Raw genomic sequence first — 13056 nt, 5'->3', positions numbered from 1 at the left:
GATATAAACAATGTGGGGACGTGGAACCATGTCGGGAAGGGTCGGTATGCGACAACATCTTCGCAAGTGAATCTGCTGCGTTTAGCCGTCGGAGAGTGGAGCAGATCAAAGCACATTCCAAGGCTCTTATCATGATCGCGTCGGGCGACCACCCATGCCCCTGAATCTCGTATCTTGAGCCAAATTTAGAGAGCTCCGGACCCTGCCCTTTGTGAGACCAAAAGGTTGCAGACACGCACACAGCCAAGTCTCAAGGCGGTGGTTTGGGGCCGCTCGAACCCTTGCCGCTCGCACCCTTGCCGGGTCCTCCTGCCGCCTTTTCGCCCGTACCCTTTTCAGATCCTCCACCCGCGCCTTCGTTCCCGCTTTCGCCATTCTGCTCCTCATCTCTCCTTCCCAAATGGAAATGACGTGGCAAAATTGTTGTAGCATGGCTGCCAGTGTCGCGGCGATGGCCTGCTCTTGGCTCTGGCCCGAATCCGCTCGGTGCTTCTCCAGGATTGGCGTGCGTGCGGACAGCGAGACGGTCGGCGCCGATAGGCAGGGAGGCTCGTCGATGATGACCTGGGTCTGGCTTGTCCGGATCTCCTGGGCGGGGCTTAGGGCTTGGCGCTTTGCCGCTGTCTCCTCGTAGCTCAAGGGCATCACTGCGAGGTCTGAGCCAATTAGAAGTGCTGCGAGCGCGTACTTCGAGCTGGTATGGGCTGATTGGCAGAGAGGCTCGTCGACGACGACCACGATCTCCTGGATCTCCTGGATCTGCTGATTCGCCTGGTTCTCCTGGATCCGTTGATGCTCCTGGGCCTGGCTCTTTGCCGCCACCGTCTCGTTGCTCAACAACATCATCACCTCGCGAAAGCCAATCAGAATTGGCGTGAGTGCGGACTTCGAGCTGATCTGCACTGATCGAGAGGGAGGCTCGTCGACGACGACCTGGACCTCCTGGAGATGGAGCTTCTGGGTGTCCTGGCTTTGGCGGATCTGCTGGGCTGGGCTTAGGGCTTGGCGCTTTGCCGCTTTCTCCTCGTAGCTCAAGGGCATCACTACGAGGTCTGAGCCAACTAGAAATGGCGTGAGTGCGAACTTCGAGCTGGTCTGCACTGATCGACAGGGGAGCCCGTCGACGACGACCTGGATTCTCCGGATCCTTGTTAGGATCTGGTTTCGTGCCTGTGCCTCTTGTGCCTGGCACCGATACGCCTGTGCCTGGCCTTGCTGTTGCGCTTCGTCCATCCCCTCTCACCACTATGTGCTGCTGATCAAGCTTGCGATCGTTGAGCGAGACGTCTGTCGTGAAGCGTAGATGAAGATCTGCGACACCCCGACCACCACGGTCTCTTCGGTCGAGACTTTTAGGAGGCTCAACAGGCTCCGTTGCAGCCTGCTCTCTTCGCGTGATGATGGTAGAGGTCTCGCTTCGGTCCAAAACGGGAATCACGAGCGGCCGGTCTGCCCCATCCGCTACGCTAGAGCGCTGGCGAAGGGCCACGAGATAGTTGTCGTCATGGTCTCTGCGCGAATTGCTGCCTGGTGGTGGCTCGTAGGGTTTTGATGCGCCGCCTCCGTTGCCTGCCGAGGCACCGTCGTCTCGTTTCGTCCGAGCGAGACGTACTGGTTGGGCATGGACGCTGGCTACGGCAAGCGCCAAAGCCAAGACGACGAATGAGAACAGAACTCCCTCCGGCTTCATGATGCAGCGCCTGACTCCGAAGCCTATGGTCATCGGGTGTCGAAAGTACGAAGGGACCGAAGAGGCAACCGGCTGTTGTGACGAAGTGCGATCGAGATAGCGCTCACCACTGATGCTTTGCCTGACCTTGATCTCAAGCCGATTGAAGAATCCGATAAATGTGAGGTAGATCGTGTGAGAATGGAGGATCAGGAGCTGTGAAGTGCGACTTGAGGGACGTCTTTTAAACATTTGCTCGCGTCCCTGCCACGGCGGCGCAATCGCTGCCATATCGCAACGTGAGCTGGTTCAGGCAGCAGCGACATTGCGCCTCTCACGGTTCGGCAGCGTTTCCCTGCCTAGTGAGAGTGAACTACAGGCTTAGCAATCTACCTTCATCGGGCAAGCTACCAATCAACGACTGGTTTCTTGCAATTGTACCTCGATCCTCTCCGCGGAAGCTCCTATTTGCGGAGCGCGCCTCCCCTTTATCCCTACTCGAGCCGCTTCATCCGCCTCGATGGCGTGATTATCCTTTCTTAAAAGGTGCCACACACTGTGTCAGGAAGAAGTGCGTGTACCTGGGCGAAACGATGTTGCACCGGATTCACACCTCGCGCCACCCAATCTGTTGCCTGGACTACCATCAGACTGACATTCAATTGGCGCGGGGTGCATGCCTGCTGCGTCTGGGGCTGCGCAAGGGCAGAAACTAGTCTCCGCCATCCTCATCGCCTACGGAACGATCTGTTGACACAGGCTTGCGTCCATCCTCCGCTCTCCGTTGCTATGTGGTCTGGCGAAGCGCGATGCCGTTTCTTGCAACGCCTCGTGCTCTCCAAGCACTTATCGCCGATTGTGGCGGGGACCTCTGGGCGCCTGATCGCGATCGATACTGAGCCAAGCGCGCTTTGTTTAGCAATGAGAAAGTGGTCTCTTGATTGCCATTCTTCGTTGCCACTCGGGCCCAGCGATGAAAGCGCTTATGGCGGAGAGGCGTAGAAGCGCCGGGGTCGGATGCCAGGCAAGCGCTCGCCATCGCCTTTGTCTGGATGCTTCGATCCGCAAGGTGCGTCTCTGTAGACCAGACACGACCTTCCCCCGACGTAGTGTCAAGCCTCCTACCTCGTTCACGCAGCCTCTCGCGAGCTTTGCACAATGGCACTCGTGACTGTGCCTGAGATCACGACATCACTTGTATGCTGCATTCGTGATTGGCCCTCGACAATCGGCCTCGGTATGCACTCCGTGCCCGGGACAGCTGGGTAGCTTGGTGCGTCATGTGGCGCATGGCCAATGTCCTGAGTTAACCGCGTCCTCTCTCCCCCAAAGTGGAGCACCTCTGCCCAAGTTGAACAGACCGCCCATTTCTGCGCCTCGTGTCGCCCAAATTACGATGATACGCGCACTCAAGTAGACTTGAAAGGGAGCACGACGATGCATGCCAATGCTACTCTTGGGTAGCGGTGGGGCAGGCGTGTCGAGCAGGATGGTGGAGGGGAAACAGGAGCATCACCGTCGGTCCAGCATCTGCAAGTCGAGCCAAATCTTCTTCAGATTCACGATTGAGCAGAAGTCGAGTGCTCTCGTCGAAGTCAAGAGTCACGTGCTAACGGCTCACCAAACGCGAATGCAAGAATTTCCGCGATTGTGATTCGATCTTGATCCGTGCTGCAGCAGCTAGCCGACGTCATGCTGTACCGGCATGCGATCGAGTCCAGAAAAGCGCTGCACTCTTGACTCTTGACTCAATCAAGATTTAGAGTTGTGAGTGACTCACGACTCAAAGTCATTACTCGAAACTCATCACTCGCCGCTCATCATTTCACGATCCACAGTCTCGCATTTCGAGCCCAACTCGGCACACGGCACGCAATCACTTGCACATGCGGAGGAGGAACGACTTGCAAAGTCCTCACAGCTGCGAACACTTCCAATACACCAACACTCAACGTCCAAGTGCGAGTGTAATTGGACGCCCTTCCACTCGATCAAACAAAGCAGCGAACTCGTATCGGCTCTACTGAAGACTGTCGCCCCTCTGGAGCGCACTCAGTCAATGAAATGAGGCCCACAACACTGACGATAAAGCATTTGGCCAGACGCACAACTCCGCTGGCTCATGATGGGCCTCTAGAAGCGGTGTCTTTCCGAGGAGCGACTTTCGGCTCCCTCGGCCGGACGAACTTCCTTCGCTCTCCCACAGCGACGAGGAGCTTCAGGAGATGTGCGCCATCTGAGAGGATTGCAGCTTTGGCTCAAGTGAGCCAGCATGCCGGCTACACTGCGCAGCATCGAGCGCTTCCCTTTCCGGAGTCTTGCTCCACCTTCCACCTGCCCTCGCGCTCTTACTCCGCCACGTCTGCCGGCTCGTCAAACACCTCCAAAGCTTGTCCGGAGTGCGGCCGTTCTAACCCGCTACCATCGCTCGTTTGCACAGAGCAATCGTGCGGTGCAATCCAGGTTCCGGCAGGAGATGCAGAGGGAGTGACCCCTTACGAGCTGCTGGGATTGCAGCTGGACGGGGTGGAGGGAAACGGCTGGAGGGTGGATCTTGATGATTTGAAGGCGAGATGGAGGAAAGCTATTGCTATGACCCATCCCGACCGAGCGCGACAGAGGGGAGAGGTGAGTGATGTCGACCGGAGGAGCTCATTGAACTCACCAATCTCAAATGTCTTCTCGCTTGTCTCGCTTTCGGCTAATGCGTGCATCGCCTACGTGCACAGAAACAAGAACAGCTGGCATTGGCTCAGTCCAGTGTGTTGAACAAAGCTTACCTGACATTGCTAAATCCCTTGGCAAGAGCGACTTGGCTGGTGGGTGCATGGGCGAGGGGGCCGCTACGTCGAATCCTTTCACATCACACTCTGACCTAGCCATCGTCGGATATCTTCGCTCTCGCTCAGCTGGAGCACGGCTCCCATGCAGCACCCGGTGAAGAGGAGGGTGTCGAGGATCCCGCCTTACTGATGCAGGTGATGGAGTTTAGAGAAGCTTTGGAAGAGGCTTCAAATGAGGAGCAAGCCGAGCAGGTGGGCAGCGACAATCAGAGTGAGCAGACGGATCGCCAGCTCTTTCCCGCTCTCCGTGGTAGCTGAAGAAGCGCACTCTCGCCTTCTCTCAATCTAGTCCAACTACAGTCGACATTGCAAGCTCTGGACGAAGCGTTCACTAGAGCGCAGCCTGAGTACGAGAAAATCAAGAGCTTAATCATACAGCTCAGGTACTGGATGAACATAGACAAGGCAGCAAGAGAGTGGAGCCCAGGGCAACGCGTGGAGCTCAAACATTGACGTCGCTTGCAATGTCGGATTTTTGCTCAATGTAGCTTGCATTATCGAGTAAAAGGGGCACGGTGGGCGTTGGGCGTTTGGGAGGCGAATACACAGTAGAGTCTCACCGATCTTCGCTTCAGGCGCGGACGCAAAGGGCTCACAAACTCGGCGAGACGAGGAACGCAAGCTGAGCGGGATGCGCCGAGGCCATGGCGAGGTCTTTGAGCAAGGAGCGCAAGCCCTGTGCTCGAGGGTCGAAAACTGCAGGCAAGGAATTGGAAAATTCACTCTGCTAGCCTTCCCAAGCACATCATGGACATGCACCTAGCAGCACAAACATCCCAGACCTTTTGCGCGTCTGGCTTTGTCCGCGTTCGCGTCGCAAGATCGAAGAGGACTGAATGCTTCCGATGTGTCCGGAGCCCTGGTGAGCTCCAAGCAGGCAGTCATGATGGCATGACCCTAACCGACGTTGGCAGCGGGCGCCGCTCTGCGGTCGGGAGGGCCAAGTCCGTCAGCCAGGTAGCGCACATTATGCGCATCGAGCATCTGCAAGAGCCCTCCGCCACGACTGCTGCTTCAATTCCATGTCGGCCTTCCTCTCACCTGATGATCATTCGAACGCTATTCAAAAAGACAAGAATAAGATCTTCATAGGGAGTCCACTCCTCGGGGGACGTCCGATTAGGAGACACTTCTGACCTGTAGTTGTGCGCTTCTCGGAGCAGGCTGCCCGCATCTCTAAACTCCAGCTCCAGCTCATGAGAGGGTACACCCGGCTGCGGAAAGAGTGTAGAAGTGTGTGGTTCCGATAAGCAAAGCTCGCAACACGAGCTCAAGCTTCTCTTATGACTCAGATCAAGTCGGTTTCCAAGCCTGAAGCTAGCAGTCGCTCCAACTCACGTTGTCCGAAGAATCGACAGCTGTGAGGTCCACCTGGAAATGTGGGTTCTGGTAGCACAGCCTGTTCTTGTCTCGCGTGAGCTGCGGCTGGTCTTGCGGAGGAGACTCTGGGAGCGGGATCAGAGTGCCTGTCAGCATCGCACGCGGCGCGCTTGATCGCAAGGGCTTGATCGATACTGACGAATCGGCAATTCCCAATTCAAGCTGATCCTGTAGTCCAAGTTGTGATTGGGACAGAATACGTTCATGTCCGCCACCCTCTCTTTCCTGATGATACCTCCCGGACCAGATTTGATCTCTTTAGAGCCATGCTCCCTGGTCACTCGTACTCGGTTGGCGTGCAGACTGTCGTGCTCTCTGAGCCTGGAGTAGATCATCCTCTTCGGCACCAGAGCATTGAGCGTGGTGTTCAGCGACTTGTGCTGTTCCTGTGAGCGTAGCAGATCAGGGTGAGCATTACTCGGCGGAGGGTTGTTGGCTTTCCCACTTCGACATGACCGGCTCGTGTGGACTCCCCACCTACCTGCGTCATGTTGGACTGGAAGCGCCAGCCAGGCTGCATGTGAACGACTGTCGAGTAGGAGAGCAGAGAGTGCATGCATCAATGGAGCTGCTGATCATGCCTGCGTGATGCTCACGCGCATGTCATTCCCTAGATTCCTCACTTGTCTCGTTGGCGACTGGGAGATTGAGCCGCATGCCCTCGTTGTCCAAGATGATGCCCACCTTTGCCTCAATCTGAGCGATCCAGTGTTGGAGTCGAGACGGTACTTCAGCACGTCATCTTGTCCACATCCACACTTCGCACTGAGCTGCGCTATTCCTCACCTCCAGATTGTTCCAGCTTCTCCCACCATTTGACGCGCCGGCATCCTCGTCTCCTGCCGGTCCTACAACATTCCAGATCCAGTCAGACACGATCCCAGCAAACTCGTCCTTGGGATCCCAGCCAAAGATGGACCTGTCGATTGGTGGATCTGGAAAGACCGTCGGCATTATTGCAGCATCAGAGTCCCCAGCCGTGCAGCTTCGAATATAGGGCGAGTCGACACTTGGCCTTTGAATTGTCGGCGGTCGCGCGAGTAGGCTGCGTCTGTTGGAAGAGACTTGGCGGAGCTCAAGAGTGAGATCTGCGACGCGGGCAGCCGGTTGGTCTCGCAAGAATTGATGGAGTCGGTGCAGCGAAGGCCTGGCAGCTTCCTGTGGTGATGAGCTAGGTTCATGGTGGAAGTCGGAGCAAGCGCAGAGCAGTCCTCCGTTGCAGGGGATTTCAGCTAAAGACAAGGCGGTGCACCTTGCATATAACGCATAACGCACGATCTCGAAGAGTAGTTTTGAGTTTGAGTGTCTTCGAGAGGAACGAAAGTGATCACGTGACGCCTCGACACTCTGTGCGGTTGCACGCTAGTCTGAGTGAGACTTCAAGACTTTCGACTCTTCTGACTGCCTTGATCTTCTCCAGTGAGATGACAGCTTCAAGAACATCACCCAAGGCACCACCTCCGTGCTACGTCACATGCCTGTTCCAGTACACCGCACATTCGAGTGAACAAAATTGCCTCTTGTTAACGTCGGATTGCATCACCAAGCTATGCATTGCGAAGTGCGAGGGGTCGGGATGAAGAAGACCTGATAGAACATCTCTCTCGCGGACATGCGCGAGCCAGGTAATACATGCGTAATAAGCAAGGACCCTGATTGAAGCAGCCTCGTCAATGCAAGAAGAGCTCCGACGAACCCTACCGTGACCTTCGCCTACGAGCGGCTGATTGACAAGGCAGCAGAGCCAGACGAAGGTAGCACGCCTCCGACAATGGTGCGTACCTCTTCCAAGCCTCGAAGTCTTCGCTCTTCGAATTCGCCCTGTTAAAGTGAAACGTAGGCATGATCAGCCAATCAAGATCGTGCTGCCAAGGATGTAAGGGCACTCCAAATTCTTCCGCCCCAATGCTCACCAAATTCCAGCTGGCTTTGTCTTGCCAAGCGCCTAGACCCCTGTTGTCTTCCTTGCCGACCCCTTCTGCTCTGGCAGGATCGTATACACTCATGATGCCAGCCTTGCGATGCCCACCGCCTTCGATGATACCATCCCGCGGCATCGCCTTGCCATGCTTGCTCTGGTATTTGGCTTGTTCGCGAGAGAGAATGTTGCGTCGAAGACCTTCAGCCCTTTCCCAGTTGGAGCGCGTCGATGCAAAAGTTCCATAGCCGGAGGTTGCAACGACGAGCCAAGGTGGAATGGTTCTGCGGCCAGACTTGAAACAATACCTGCTCACAGCCGTGGCGTAGATGGTACGGCCCTCCAAGCTCTGCTCCACTTCGCCCTCCTGCAATCCAGCTTCTTGCTCCTCGTCCGGCTTGGGTGGCCTGACCGGGGGCTTGCCTTGAGGCTGTGCGACGTCGATCAGCATAGCCTTCAAATTCTGAGCTGATCTAGACCGCTTCCTGACTCCTGCTTGTCGAGTTCTGGCGTGTCCCTTGGCAGGTGACACGAAGCGAGCCAGCACGTAGAACCACTTGTCATCCCAAGATGCTACCTGCATGCGGATCTCGTATTTTGCCATGAATGGGATTTCCTTGTGAAAGGTCAAGGCTGCTCCGCCCAAGGCCATCCAGCCTCCATCGAAGTGGAAGCGTAGGATGCGGGAGCTGAGGAAGGACATGCGAGCGTAGTCCAGAGCTCGACTGTATGCGCTGTTCGAGACGTGCAGGCTGTGTCGAGGCAGTAGATCTGTCAGCTCTTGTATCCGCAATCTGGTCAAGCATGACGGCGCACGCTGTACCCAAGAGTCGAACGTCCACTCACTTCCAGTCGCAGTCATCTGGCCATGCCCGGCAGGTGTATGTCTCCACATCGTTGAAGATGTCTTTGCCGAGGGGTAGCGCATCCAACCTGAGCGCAGGACTCGTCCCGGGCTGAGTGGTGGCATGCTTGCTGCTCGAGATCCAAGGCAATAGAGGATGAATGCTAGGTCTAGCTTTGAACCTGGCCCACACAGCAGGCAGGAATACTCTGATGTGCCAAAAGAGGGGAAAAGAGCGAATGTTAAAGAGCAACAGTATAGCGATGATGCGCTGCACCAAAGCTGGAGGTCCACTTTTCAAGATGGCGGGCAAGTAGGGCGCTAAGAGTGATGGCGTTGACAGCACCCGCAAAGGCCTGCGGAGCCGGTAGTCTGGGAAGACTATTGGGTCCGGAACCGGGCCAGGGTTGATCGAAGACATTCTTGCTGTGGTCGTCAAGGGATGCCTTCGAGGGCTTGGGGCTTTGAAACGTAGCGATGCTCCTCGAGCCGAGTTCAATGCGTCGTGAGTGTCAGTGTAGGTCGGGCGCCTTGCGGTGTCGCGTGGTCTGTCTCGCGTCTTGCTTGCTTGGTAGAGTCGTGGAGTATCAGCCGGCCTTTATTTGCAGGTCTCGAAAAACGGTGTGATGGTAGGGAGGCAGAGATGATTGGCCACGGTTGCTTGCGCTGCAGGATCAACAAAGTCGACAGCCGCTGATTTCACATTGTGATTCGTGGCGCCGAATTTCCGAATTACTCGCGCTGTAGCTTCAATCGCGGAGCTAGCTTGCTGCCTCACACACAAAGACGGAGCGATCTCCGAACCACATATGTGAGGTCAGGCGAACCCCGCAGCATGCTATATCCACCTAAGCAGCGTTGAGCTCGAAGAAGACTACTAATTGATCACGGACCCAAAAGCAGCGCACTTTTGGACGAACGTGTGCTCGGCCCGATCTTCATTCACGATAAACGATCTCAGAGCTAGAAGGGCGAGCTGTAGGCAGCCATTTCATGATCAGCAATCGACCTCGAGCGATCAGCAGCGCCATGGTCACTCGATACGATCGTGAATTGAGTTGTGACGTGGGTACGTTAGAGCTGGGGTGGTCGGCAGATGGGCAGTGTGCATGCGGTCCCGTGCCCTGACAACCCCCTTCCCCGCACTCCACTCAGACTCACGACTCAACTTCTCACCTGTACCTATCTACAGTATAGCTGACGTTTGTCGCTGAGCTGTGCTGAAACGTCTCATGTCGCCCGGCCCGTGCACAGACAGCATGAACACTTAGCTGCGGTGCAACTTCCAAATTGTTGGGGCACCAGCAATCAGCCTTTGCGTCCCTGCTTGCATGTATGCACACTCACGGACTATAGTACACAACGATCAAAGCTTCCGGCGGTGGGGCAGCGCCTCCACGTAGCAGCAGCGGCAGCAGCAGCCGCAAATCGCGAAGATGGCCATGTTGCTGATGCTGCTGCGTGTATACGGTAACTTGATCGGAGACGCGAGTTGAAAGGTCACAAAGCGACGACCACGACGCGCTAGCGCGCTCGCAAGTTTTCCCGCGGGTCGCCCCCAAAAGGAAGCACTCGATATCATGTGCGCTTGTGCTGCTGCTGATGCATGGCTGCTGATGCTCGCGCATATATGATGCATGCCTTGTTGCTGCTGCGTGCATGCATCCGTCATTCGAGACGACGCGCGCGTCATCGAAGCATCGATCGTCGTTATACAACGCTTCGTGCTTCCACCGCGCCAATCCCCACCATGCAGCAGCAGAGCAGCGCTCAGAGCCGTGGAGTGCGTCCATCATGCTATACATGCTTCTCACACGCCGTCACATCCCAGAGCAAGCAGCTAGACCCATGATCACATCTCACGAGTCCCGAGTCACGAGAGTCGGAAGCAAACTTATCTCCGAGGTGTTTCACGCTCCTGGCCCGAATCAAGAATAATCACGAATCATTGACGAGCGCGCAAGTCAGCTGGCAGCCCTGCCTTTGCTTCACAAACCCCAACCAAGCAATCTTGAATGATTACGAATCGACCACGCACACCAAGGCGTACACTTGCTGTTTGGGCTCTTCCGAGCCAGGGTGATGGCAGCAATACGGCAGGGGCGCAAGCAGATCAGCTCACCGCAAGCATCCACTCTGGACGAGGACGATGCGTCCAGTATCACTGCTAATTGCAAGACTCGCTCAACAGTCGAAGCAGCAATTCGAGCCGACGCTGATGGCAAACATGAAGGCTGTGAAGAAGAGACAAATCATCAGCTGCACTCTCCTCATCGCGAGTGGCGTGGTCTCTTGACGCTCTCTGCACTCGCCCTCGCTGCTGCTCTTCTCATAGTCTCCCTGGGGGCTCGTCCGGGCTCGATCTACGAGTCAAAAAGATGGCTGAACAGATCTCAGCCTGTGCTGTCGAATGGCACTCATTCTTGGCATCGCACTGTGCTCCTTCTTTCTCTTGATGGGGTGCGGCCAGACTATATCGCACCCTCGAGTGGCGGCATTAGCAGTTCAGCGTTGCCAGACAGGGAAGAAGTGTCTCCGACTACCAGGTCGCTGCTTCCCACGCTGTCGAGGATGCACGCCTCTGGCAAAGCTCTTCTGGCCGAGTACATGCTGCCCGTCATGCCGAGTCTAACATTTCCCAATCACTGGTCGATCTTGACGGGCCTGACACCCTTGTCGCACGGGATCGTTGCCAATGACTTCCATCTTATCGAAGATGAATCTGCTCCCCGCAATGCTCCATACTTGCCTCGGCAATTCTACTACACTCGACCTGAGCAGTCGTGGGATGGAGCTTGGTGGTACGGCAGCCCGATTTGGGAAGTCGTACAGAATGCAGGAAGAAGAGCGGCCGTCTTGATGTGGCCAGGTCCACCCGTGACGCGTGATGGCGTCTCTCCTGATTTGTTCCAAAAGTACGAAAAGGGTTGGTCACCTCAACGGCGTCTTGACAAGATGGTCGAATGGCTCTATTTGCCGACCAAAGAACGACCAGAGCTGGTGTGCGGTGCGTCTTGTGACGCTCATGCCATCGTCCTGTCTCCATATTAACCTTTTGATGTCGGTTCTGCGCAGCATACGTGCCGGACATCGACGCTGTCACACATCGCAAAGGGCCCGACGCCCGCATCGACGCAGTCGCCGATGCTTTCAAGCGAGTCGACGAATTTCTAACCTCGCTACTTAGATCTATAGACCGGATCAACGCTACAGACCTGATAGACGTAGTGATCGTGTCAGACCACGGCATGACTACAACTTCCAATGAGCGTTTAGTCTACCTCGACGAAGTTCTAGGAGAAGACCTGTACGACCAGATCACTTACCAGGATGGCTGGCCGCACGTGGGCCTGCATTTCAGCGATGTGAGCGCAGAAACGGAGGCAATCGCAATCTTGGAGCTGGCCCAAACACGCATTGGCAATGGCAGCGCCTTTGAAGTGGTTGACAGAGAAAATCTACTTCGGAAGTGGGGTTGGCTAGCTTTTGGGCCTTCGATGTCTGCCAGGGGCGTCCCCACAGCAGACGAACTCACGAGTCGTCGTCGGTTGATCCTTGAAGATCGAATGGCCAAGTTTTGGATTGTGCCTGCAAATGGCTGGGCCATTACATCACGAAAGGAGATGTCTGGCTTTAGCGATGGCGTCTACGAACCTCGAGGGTGCGTGCTGCCCCTTTCCATCTCAGCAGGTGCAGCAAGATTGCTCACTCACGGCGGTCTTGTCTTCCCCTCCGCAGAAACCATGGCTACTCCACCAACGCTTCAGACATGCGCGCGATATTTTTCGCCACTGGTCCATCATTCAGATTGCCCGTAGGCGGTCAACATCGCAAGACCGCCGAGTGTTCGGCTCGACCAGATTCTCATGAGCGGTCCTTGATGCCTCCATTGCGCAATTTGGAAGTGCACAATCTCATCGCTGACATTCTTCGAGTGCCGCCGAACAGGCGAAAATACACCGAGGTGAGCTGCATCCGTTGGCGCCTCGGAGCCTCTCTGCCAGCAGCCTGACGTGTATCCTCCAATGCCTCCTCAGGGCACACCTGATTTTTGGCGCCCTTACCTCCGTGCGCTCTCGTGATTCACGCGACGAGCTGGCGGTTCCCGCTACCATGCAATCCGGCTCCTCAGCTTCCATGAGTTATGCTTTGCATACCAGGAATTGTATAGCTTGAGCTTGTGATGAATATATCGTGCTTTGCGGTCCATTGTCGTCTCGACTGCTGCTGGATGCCTCGAAGCTGTGCTGCCTGCCCGCATTTGGAATTCGGCCTCGCATGCCGTCAGGTGCGAGTAGTGATGTGGGCGCTGTGTTGCGAAGCCTGATGCATGCCGTGATCTGCTTGCTGCTCGTACACGCGCGGATTCTGCGAGGCGCCCGCGTGCTCACAATGCGCGCCC

The 13056-nt window shown here is 56.0% G+C and overlaps 5 protein-coding genes across 5 annotated transcripts; 2 read left to right on the top strand and 3 right to left on the bottom strand.

Annotated features, from left to right (window-relative positions):
• Window positions 1-250: 250 nt before the first annotated feature.
• IE81DRAFT_345997 (hypothetical protein) lies at window positions 251-1960 on the bottom strand (the record flags this gene model as incomplete). The annotated part of the gene is made up of 1 exon (XM_025515984.1): window positions 251-1960. The coding sequence occupies one exon, from the start codon at window positions 1958-1960 to the stop codon at window positions 251-253; it is 1710 nt and encodes a 569-aa protein (XP_025371215.1).
• A 1424-nt stretch (window positions 1961-3384) lies between these two features.
• On the top strand, window positions 3385-5430 carry IE81DRAFT_321713 (hypothetical protein). The gene is made up of 4 exons (XM_025513428.1): window positions 3385-4297; window positions 4399-4488; window positions 4579-4723; window positions 4802-5430. The coding sequence occupies exons 1-4, from the start codon at window positions 3734-3736 to the stop codon at window positions 4963-4965; spliced, it is 963 nt and encodes a 320-aa protein (XP_025371214.1). The 5' UTR covers window positions 3385-3733; the 3' UTR covers window positions 4966-5430.
• Window positions 5431-5549: 119 nt separating this feature from the next.
• Window positions 5550-6846, bottom strand: IE81DRAFT_287784 (mRNA triphosphatase CET1; the record flags this gene model as incomplete). Its single annotated transcript, XM_025511731.1, has 6 exons — window positions 5550-5726; window positions 5851-5957; window positions 6032-6278; window positions 6374-6420; window positions 6516-6588; window positions 6748-6846. 6 exons carry the CDS (start codon window positions 6844-6846, stop codon window positions 5550-5552), a joined length of 750 nt encoding a protein of 249 aa, XP_025371213.1.
• Window positions 6847-7605: 759 nt separating this feature from the next.
• On the bottom strand, window positions 7606-9075 carry IE81DRAFT_345994 (hypothetical protein; the record flags this gene model as incomplete). The annotated part of the gene is made up of 3 exons (XM_025515983.1): window positions 7606-7713; window positions 7806-8562; window positions 8657-9075. 3 exons carry the CDS (start codon window positions 9073-9075, stop codon window positions 7606-7608), a joined length of 1284 nt encoding a protein of 427 aa, XP_025371212.1.
• Window positions 9076-10345: 1270 nt separating this feature from the next.
• IE81DRAFT_340318 (Phosphodiest-domain-containing protein) lies at window positions 10346-12862 on the top strand. The gene is made up of 4 exons (XM_025515609.1): window positions 10346-11661; window positions 11730-12315; window positions 12393-12618; window positions 12692-12862. Exons 1-4 carry the CDS (start codon window positions 10737-10739, stop codon window positions 12734-12736), a joined length of 1782 nt encoding a protein of 593 aa, XP_025371211.1. The 5' UTR covers window positions 10346-10736; the 3' UTR covers window positions 12737-12862.
• The last annotated feature ends 194 nt before the right edge of the window (window positions 12863-13056 follow it).

This window comes from Ceraceosorus guamensis (genome assembly GCF_003144195.1).
Source record: "Ceraceosorus guamensis strain MCA 4658 unplaced genomic scaffold IE81scaffold_14, whole genome shotgun sequence".
Lineage (NCBI taxonomy): Eukaryota > Fungi > Basidiomycota > Exobasidiomycetes > Ceraceosorales > Ceraceosoraceae > Ceraceosorus > Ceraceosorus guamensis.
This window is presented reverse-complemented; position numbering and strand designations above follow the sequence as displayed.

Coding starts and splice junctions, on each gene's coding strand:
- IE81DRAFT_321713 (XM_025513428.1), top strand. CDS start 3,734: ATGAGGCCCACAACACTGACGATAAAGCATTTGGCCAGACGCACAACT. Junction 4,298..4,398: donor GAGCGCGACAGAGGGGAGAG/GTGAGTGATGTC, acceptor CTACGTGCACAG/AAACAAGAACAGCTGGCATT. Junction 4,489..4,578: donor TGGCAAGAGCGACTTGGCTG/GTGGGTGCATGG, acceptor GCTCTCGCTCAG/CTGGAGCACGGCTCCCATGC.
- IE81DRAFT_340318 (XM_025515609.1), top strand. CDS start 10,737: ATGGCAGCAATACGGCAGGGGCGCAAGCAGATCAGCTCACCGCAAGCA. Junction 12,316..12,392: donor GGCGTCTACGAACCTCGAGG/GTGCGTGCTGCC, acceptor TCCCCTCCGCAG/AAACCATGGCTACTCCACCA. Junction 12,619..12,691: donor ACAGGCGAAAATACACCGAG/GTGAGCTGCATC, acceptor ATGCCTCCTCAG/GGCACACCTGATTTTTGGCG.